Raw genomic sequence first — 9,247 nt, forward strand, 5'->3', positions numbered from 1 at the left:
ACATTTCCATTTTGCCCTGTGGAAACCTGGATAAGAAAGCAGCTTTCTCATGCCGTCATATGGACACACAACAGGTTATTTAAGTCAAAAGACATTTACAGTTAAATTAACGACGCAGGTTGTGGTAGTAAACATATCACAATATCTTATGTTGGGAAAATGAATTTGATCCCCTTGATTTTGACTATATTGGACTGTCTGGTATCAAGCTGTTGTTATTTCAAGCCTTGTTTCGTTTAGTCTCCCAAAGGTTGAAATGGTAATAACAAAAATGGGAATATATCACAACACGAGAGGGCTGCAGTGTCGTTGTCAGCTCACACATGCAGTGGAGCCAACTGCATCTGTAGATTACGGGCAAAGAGGAAGGGTGCAAATGTTAATGAGCAATTAGAGTCAACTTATGGCAATAAACAAGCACAGCCTCTTTGGAAATATAGCTAAAGTCCTTGAAAAAAACTCTTACACAAAATGCACAAAAAACAAAGACGTGAAGCAGTAAAACATCCCCAAGGCAGTGGCATTGTAATCCAATATACCGTGTTTGTTTCCATTTCTATCCCGACACCTTCAGAATACTACTCTCAGCTCAATCACCATCTACAGTCTATAATCTTTTAATCAGTTCAACATCAACAACGGTGACTTCCTTCTGTCATTAATAAAAAATGATTTAAATAAAGGCCCACTATGGATTCATAGCAGGTGCTTATCCACAGCATGGTGTGAATTGTATCATTAGTTGCAGTCGATAGCATAAGTACTGACACAGTAGTTTGGTTTCACATCGTAACACAAATAATAGACAAATGTACAAAGGGGGGGTGACAACTGTCTCAATACTTGCGTGACTTTATACAGATGAATCATAATGTCAGGCAGTGTGGTGGTCATGCTGCCTGCCGGACGCTCAAACGTTAAAAGACTCTGCTTTTTATTCTTTATTTATATATTTATTCTTTACTTATAATAACACACGTCAGATAGAACAACCTTCCTCAAGCCTCATGTGGAGGCAGATCCTGCCATCTGCTCAGTGTATCCGAATAATCTGAGGTACTAATAATCCAACACATCCTTTCAGGTTTGACAGCTTTGTGAGTTAAAGGTATGGTGGGACACACACAGCCTAAGGATATAAGGTTCTTTTTTTTATGTGAAAAGTTGACAATGTAAATAAAAACAAAAGACACAAAAACAAAATAAATGTTTTGAATAACCTGCTGAACGCTAGAGCTTTCATCTAGTGACACATCTGGTCCACTTTTCCCCTTTCCAGATTCGAATAATCTAACATCAACACTCCTCCAACAATAACTGACAAATCCTGCACCTAATACCATTCCAACTGATACAAACACTGCAAAGGTAAAGATAATACTGAGCTAAGAGCCAAAATGGGACTTGAAGGAACATTCAACCAACTGACTGCTCATTGTGTACACAGCATTTTCTTTCATCTTCTATCTTGACTGTTTCTAAGGGAGATAAACTGATTGTTCACTTTACCAGGTCCAGCTACACAATGTTACAGTCCTACAACTCATATTCATGAAACATGAAGTCCACGGTCTCTTTGGGAACTAGAGGTTAGTTGGTTTGACTGTGGTCAATATGACATGGTATTTGACTGAAGCACAGGTCTTATATTTAGTTTAATTGTTGTTTTCCATGCCGCTTCTGCCATCCTCGTCTGCTGAGCTTACTAATCACCCAGAAACTACACTGAAACGGGATATGAATGTGAAAAGTTATAGAACGTTGCCATGACCATTTTCAGAAATAACCAAAAGTGAATGCAAACAGTTGTGGCCTGGACTTCCATTTTGAATGAGCTGAAACAATGGCAAACGGCTCTTTGTGACCATCTGAGAAACACTTGGCTCTGCCTCCTCCTCCTCTACTGTGTGGACTCCGCTAGAAGATGGCCTCAGGTTTTCTATCGGATGAAGCTGTAGAGAAACGACCCGATGATGAGGGCCAGAATCACACAGCAGCAGAAGATCATCATTTGTTTCTGGAGGACGGGGGAAAGGTTGCACAGAGAGAAAAGGAAGATGGTGTTAGATGACGCCACCTAAATGAAACTAAAGTAATAACAGGAATGCAACAGAAACTACTGTATATAATCACAATGCATACTTGTACAGATATGGAATTTATAATGTTAGGTTTATTAAATAATATGTAAACCATTATACTGAGTCTGAATACACAGAGCTGGTGGTGAGTTTGAGTGAGATAACATGTGAATTTCAAAGATGGTGTCATTGATGGTGTATTTAGTATTAAAACTATATAGTCCATAGTTGAAATAATTAAAAGTGTGTGTGTGTGTGTGTCTGTGTTTGTGTGTGTGTGTTTGTGTGTGTGTTTGCGCACTCATGTGTGTGTGTGTTACAGAGACAGAGCGAGAGCGAGGGAAAGAGAGAGCAAATCAATGCTAGACAGTGAAATACATTTGTACTATTTGACATGGTAAAAAATATATAAAATCAATATGTGGTGGTCAGAAAAACATTTGGTTGGTTAATTAATATATTTGAAACATTGAGGAGTGTAAAATAATTTTGGTTCATTGTGAAACTGTAGTAAGTTCAGAGGACATCCACTGTGGTCCTTCAATATGGCCCAGGACACATTTGTGTTCACTGATAAAAGAACTTTGTGGCCACATGTGTCAGAGGACCTCTTAATGTGGCCGGGGCGACTGGGTCTCAAATGTGTCTTTGCTGTGTCTTGGCTGTTTTCACACCTGAACTCAGAGCTGTCCACTTGTGATTGGATCACCAGAGATGGATGTTAATATTAGGTCTGAAAGGGCCTATAAGAACCTGATAGTTCGGTGGAAGAGAACTGTGCTGAAATGCTGTGTACAGCAAGAGTAAAGGTACCATGAGCCCAGACACATGGAGCAAAACCCAGCTACAACCTCCTCCTGAGGGACAAAGCACATGAAGTAGCAGGAGTCCAGTGTGGGGAAGGTAAGTCTATTCAAGCTAACCATGTTAACCATTTCAAAGAGGCCTTCCACACGTACAGTAAGTAATTACTTACTGTATTATATTATAGCTGACTCTTGCTCCTGGGGTTGTACTTACGATCTTTACATGTATGGTTGATGTTTGGATGACAGGTAATAATTCAGTGAGTTATGATCAGAGTGAACTAAGGTTTGGAGAAAACTCACTAAAAAGGTCACTATATCCATTTTAGTGCTGAGTCTACTTACCCTGCGTGCCTCCTGCTGGAATTTGGCAGCTTTCTTGGTGTCTGCTACTGCCCTCTCTACAAAGCCCACAGACTGGTCCATGTTGCTCTCAATCCTGTCAATCATGCCACCCTGGAGGTGGGCGGGACATGATGGAATAAAGTAAGAGAGTGGAACAACGGGGGACAGGCAGACAGGGAGGGGCATGTGTGTGTATGTGATATTGAACCAGGATGTGGGTAGCCACAATACAAACTGCATCAATTCCTGGGTAATGTCAGTGCATGCTCTCTTAGTACCTGGTTTTCAACTATCATGGCGATGTCCACAAACATGTCATGGAGCTCTTTGATGCTGCTCTCCAGCCTCATGATGTCTTTGTGACGAGCCTCGATCTCGTTCAGGGCCTGCTGGTTGATCTTTGACTCCATAATCTTGGGTGTCGGGGAGTTTGTTGGGGGTAGGGAGCAGACAGACAAAGTGAAGTCAGCAGGTCAATCAGAAATATTTAAACTGATCTATAAAAGACAAGAAGCAGATCATCAGAGAATATAGTACAATCGTGGCATCCTATCTTCCAATTACAGTACCATACTATATATACTCATACACTCTACTGGGCATCTGTATCTGTGAACCTCTGTTGGGCAGAAGAACCACCAGCACAGTCAAACAGTCCTGCAAAACATATTGTAGCTTATCGAGAGCTGTGACCTCAGCTACTTGTAGGCAAGTACAATATGTGCACAAAACACCTGATGCACACCATCCATCATTCAGTCGCCACATTAGACAGAGAACAATCCATTGACTCGACTGGATGAAATTATGTTAGAGCCAGAGCTAACAATCCTATCAAGGATCAACCAATCGTCCCTTTATTTTCTAAAATGCTCTTTTGATCGATAAAATGTTAGAAAACAGTGAGACAAGAAAGTCCCATATTTGAGGGACAAGAATTTAAAAAGTATTGGAAAACAAATAAAATTCATTGATTCATCAAAATAGTTGCCAAATCATTTTCAGACTAATTGATAAGTCTGATCGATTCAGGTCTGGTTGCTTAATTTTCATACCACCCTCTTGACAATCTCACCCCAGCAGAGAACACAGCAGAGTTTCCTCCCTCCAGCATCTCCTCCAGCTCGTCATCTGTCGTTGCTTTCCCAGCTGTGATGGACAGAAAGGACAGATGTAAAATAAACATTTTTTACAGCTGACAAGTCTGCATGTTAAATACAGAGGGGAAAGAGTGACAGAAAAACAGTCACACAAAGTAGAGATAATACAGGAAAAGGATAGAGAGACAGTCGAAGCTGGTAGTAATCGTTAAAATAAACACTTCAATATTTAAAAGTGGATCAAATGTCTTTACACCTGACTGTTAACAACAGCTACCCTGTTGGGTTTGATTCTGCAGTGAGGACACCACCTGGACAGGTACGATCGAATAACTGCTGCTCTTACAACTTAATTGTGAACCAATTTTTTTCTTAAATCTCACGAATTGTCCCACTGTCAAATATAATGTTAAGGGTTTGCTGTGTGCATAAGCTGATAGCTTCTCTAAAACAGCTTCTTTCTTTTTATACAGTGCAAGCATGTAATCTACTGTTCATAAAGGTTTTCTGTCTACAATCATATCATCGTTTAGTCTGATAGTATCAGGAAAATAAACAACTGTAACTCACTGATCTCCAGCTGTCGTGCAATCCGTCCTTTGCTCTTATCTCTGAAGTCAACTTGAGCCTCGTTGTACTTTGTCATCACCTCCACAAATTTCTTGGCCAGGATACCATGCTGGGGGATAATAAAAAATACATACTTTTTTGAATCTTCTTGTTTACAGTTGACAATAAAACAATAATATAACATATAAACGTATAACCATTCACATCAAAACACGATGTCGCTTGTGGCTCAGGCGTTAGAGCGGGTCGACCGCTAATCGGAAGGTTAGTGGTTCAATCTCTGGCTTCTTCAGTCATAATGTCAAAGTGCACTTTGGTGACGGTTAAATTAGCAGCGGGAAAATTGGGATGTATAAATGATAGAGAAGTTCTGTATTCTCACTCCAGCACTTACATCTACATTAGTTTAGGGTTATTTGAAGTTAAAAATCTCTTCTTTCACAGAGACCACTGTAAAAGAAAAAAGTAACAGGAAAAAGGCAGTTTGCAGCAGAAACCTGTGAGGATGTGTAAACTCTAACCTCTTCACCTTTCACATCCAGTTCTACATACTGGGCAAACAAACTTCATTTTTAGTTGTTTTGTCTGACCTGTGACTTGCGTATCCTGAGGTCAGCAGAGTTCTTGTCATCTGTGTTTGACTCCAGCTGCCGCTCAATACCTGGTGCCCACACATACACACACACACACACACACACACACACACAAAGGAAGGAAATAACCATTAATGTTGTCTGTTGTCCTTCTCGACAGATGAGACAGCTTCAACGTTTGTCTATTCCAGACGTGCCATGTAAACAACACATAACAGAAACAAGCAAATAAGCAAAAAATGTTTCTCATTGGAGGATAAGTATTGCTGAGTATTCAGTGCATACACATGATAGTGAACAACTGTTATGGTGAGTGATGTTAGTCAGCATTAAAGTAATTGCGGACATGGTTCTGTGGTATGCAGATAGTTTCTGTTTCAATCTGCTTCTATAAAGAAAAGAGAAATTATAAGGACTGTAAAAAGACCAAATACTGACTTTTCAGTTTGTTTCTTGCGTTGTTGGCTGACTTCTTGATCTCATTGGTGACAGCTTCAACGTCATCTTGTGTTTCTGAGAGACAGTGTGAGTGTTAGGAGATTGTTGACAGCACAGGGTACCACAAACTATGAATTAACTTATAATAAACTTTATTACCAAGCATGTTTTAAAACACAGTTACAATGCCATTTACAATGTGTAAACAGGGATACAATGTTCCAGGAGGGAGGTAAATGAGAGGGAATTAAATTATACAGAACACAACCCATAATAATAGTTCAACCCCCCCCAGATAGAACATGTTTTCATGAGTGATTTAAAAGGTGTGCGATTCAGCTCCTCTGGGAGGGATATGCAGAGCTTAGGGGTCTTGATGGCAAAAGACTGGACACAGGAAAAGGCAGCAGAGACACAATTTAAATCAATTCTATATCTTACAGTTGAATATTGAACAGAGGGGCTTATGTGTGTGAAATAATGAGTGTGCATGTGTGTGTGTGTGTGTGTGTGTGTGTGTGTGTGTGTGTGTGTGTGTGTGTGTGTGTGTGTGTGTGTGTGTGTGTGTGTGTCAGAAGCAGTTACTCTGGTCAGATGTGGGGGCTGACAAGATGGTGGAGTAGAGTTTTTTGATTTCTGTGATGCTCCCATCAACCTTGTCAACGCTGACACGGATATCTTCAATCTGAAATACATACAGTTTACACACACACATCAACCAACACTGTGGTATACATCTATATATGTGTATACAGATGTGAGGAACAGACATACACAGACAAAGACACAGACACAAACAGACCTGAGCAAAGAAATCATCCATAAAAGCCTCATTCTCCACAGGAATCTCGATGTCATCCCCTCCAGCGTCACTCTTCTGTTAAACACACATGTACACACACTCCTTCAATATACTGCATAGTGTCTCATATAAAATATCAGTAATACAACCATCCAATTTAAGATAATTTGGTAAAACGTTATCACCATGGCCTGTTGATTTACCGTGATACTGAACAATATGAATCAGGTACCAATAAAATACTGATTGATATTACCTCATAAACAAAAGGAGGATGAGAGTAACACAATTGTTATGGCAGTGTTTCTTTAAACTTCTGACACCACAGCTAGTAGAAAATAGCTCACACAGTTCATTTGTTTTGTGTAATATAAAATACACAATGTAGTTTTACACGTGAAGTGTTCTTTTCACGTGGGCTTGCTAAAAGAAGACTACATACCTTTGTCAAACTGCAGAGCTATTGTAGTGGTCTATTGTCCTCTAAGGACCACAAACTACAACAATGTACATTGCATGTAATAAGGAGGACCATTATTATTTAAATTTGTTAAATCAGTAAAAAAAAGATCTGCAGAACCAATTAACTTCTTTCCCCTAAAATATGTGATTCCCTGTTCGATGTGAGTCGGTAAGAAGCAGTAAGCATCTTCTGATTATCTTAGAAAGTGAACGTTTTGCTTGAAGAGAAGCCTCACATCTCCTGCTTCTAACGTGAGGCCACAGCTGCTGAGGGTTAAATGAGGGCACACCAGCTCACGATCCCAACTCACTTCATCCTATCCTACTACTTAGTGTCACACAATACCACACATTCATAATAATAAAAATAATAACACTGAATAGTATGGATAACGTGCAGGGCACAAGGACTAAACAGCTGCCAGGGGCTATATTATTAATAATAAAACAATTATTTATCAAATCCTCTCTTTGTTATATTGCAAATATTTCAACATTCTTATATTGAACAATGCAGACATATGTAATAATTATATCACTGTTATGTCACTGTTGACAATAAACTTTATTAGAAACATGTAATCCAGCCTCTCTGCAGCTACAATAACCCACAACCCAAACAGGACATCAGTGTACAGTACACAAGGCCTGTGGGGGCAACAGGTGGTCCACAAGGTAAAGATGACACAATCTGTGCCTACCTCCTTCAGCTGCGCCAGACGGTCCTTCATTCTGACAAGTATGTGGTTCAAATTCAAAAGAAAATAAACGCCTCGATTGTTTTCTGAGAGACAAGTTGACAGGTCACAGGACAACGGTTCTTCTTCTAGCCTACAACAGCTAATAAAATGGCTTCCGTATGAGCCCAGAGGGAATGAAGAGCTCCTTCAATTAATCCAGGAGATCTGACCAGGGATCAGCTGTCAGGGCCAGAGAGAGAAAGAGAGAGGAAAGAGAGGAACAACAGAGAGAGAGAGATACAGAGATACAGAGAGAGTGAGAGAGAGAGTTCAAATAAGAGAAATAACAGTGAGCTGAGCAGCAGGCCCCGGTGGCTTGGATGGTCCTCTGAGCTAATATTTGTAGTCAACCCAACCTGAGGTTGCAGTAAGCCTCTATCCTCTAAGAACGGATTAGGACAATAGTGCTCAGGACGATAAACCTCTCCCCTCACCCCTCCCACAGCCTGAGACTGTGCACGGAGCATATAGGTTTTACTATTGTCTACAATATGGATGATTTTTTTCAACTTATTATATTTTCACTTTTAATATTTATTATGCTGGGTAACAGGCATATCTTCATGAGGCCTATTAAATGTTACATTTTAACTTTAATTCATGTTGTTTTGACTGACTTACATAGTAGATACATTTTCAAAATCCTATTCCCATAAATGCTGGAAGTGACATTGTGTTGATAAATGTTCACTCTTCAATCTCTGTAAAAGTGTATTTATTATATCCACTGAGGTTTCTTAGTTCAAAAGGTAAAACTCAATCTACACATGAAAGATACCACGTTGGAGCTTAATTTCTTCCACACTGATTAACTAATAATTTGCTTTCTTATCTAACATCTATGTTCCAGGGCTCTGCCATAAAGATAAAATACTTAACATTAATATTGCTTAATAATAAATGATATGTTTCTTTTTGATGTTTGTTTATGTTTCACAATAAACAGGACGTTTTTGTAGCTTGAATGCACTTGGTTATGGTAATGGAAATTATTTGCATTTGTATTTCGCTTTTTCTAGTCTGGACCACTCATAGTACTTTAAAGAACAGGTTTATTGTTTTTTTCCCCAGCACAATTATTCATACAGTGCATCTATGGGCAGCACCTTTTCTATGAGAACGTACTGCTGTTGGAGACAATTTGGGCTTCAGTATTTGGCCCAAGGATACCATGAGGAATGGGAAAGACTGGGATCGAACCGACTATCTGGATTAGAGGATGACCTGCTCTACCCCGACTATCAGAGTCAGAGTTGCTTAAATAAATAAATAAATGCAATTAATTATTTCATAATGATGTTCTCCAAAAG

At 39.5% G+C, this 9,247-nt stretch overlaps 1 protein-coding gene across 1 annotated transcript; it reads right to left on the minus strand.

Moving 5' to 3' along the window:
• Positions 1 to 1,939: 1,939 nt before the first annotated feature.
• On the minus strand, positions 1,940 to 7,928 carry stx3a (syntaxin 3a). The gene is made up of 10 exons (XM_061092557.1): positions 7,899 to 7,928; positions 6,736 to 6,810; positions 6,519 to 6,618; positions 5,934 to 6,008; positions 5,493 to 5,563; positions 4,903 to 5,011; positions 4,308 to 4,381; positions 3,511 to 3,645; positions 3,233 to 3,343; positions 1,940 to 2,017 (listed from the first exon to the last, which is right to left on the minus strand). Exons 1-10 carry the CDS (start codon positions 7,926 to 7,928, stop codon positions 1,940 to 1,942), a joined length of 858 nt encoding a protein of 285 aa, XP_060948540.1.
• Between the last annotated feature and the right edge of the window lie 1,319 nt (positions 7,929 to 9,247).

Source organism: Limanda limanda, chromosome 2 (genome assembly GCF_963576545.1).
Source record: "Limanda limanda chromosome 2, fLimLim1.1, whole genome shotgun sequence".
In the NCBI taxonomy this organism is placed as follows: domain Eukaryota; kingdom Metazoa; phylum Chordata; class Actinopteri; order Pleuronectiformes; family Pleuronectidae; genus Limanda; species Limanda limanda.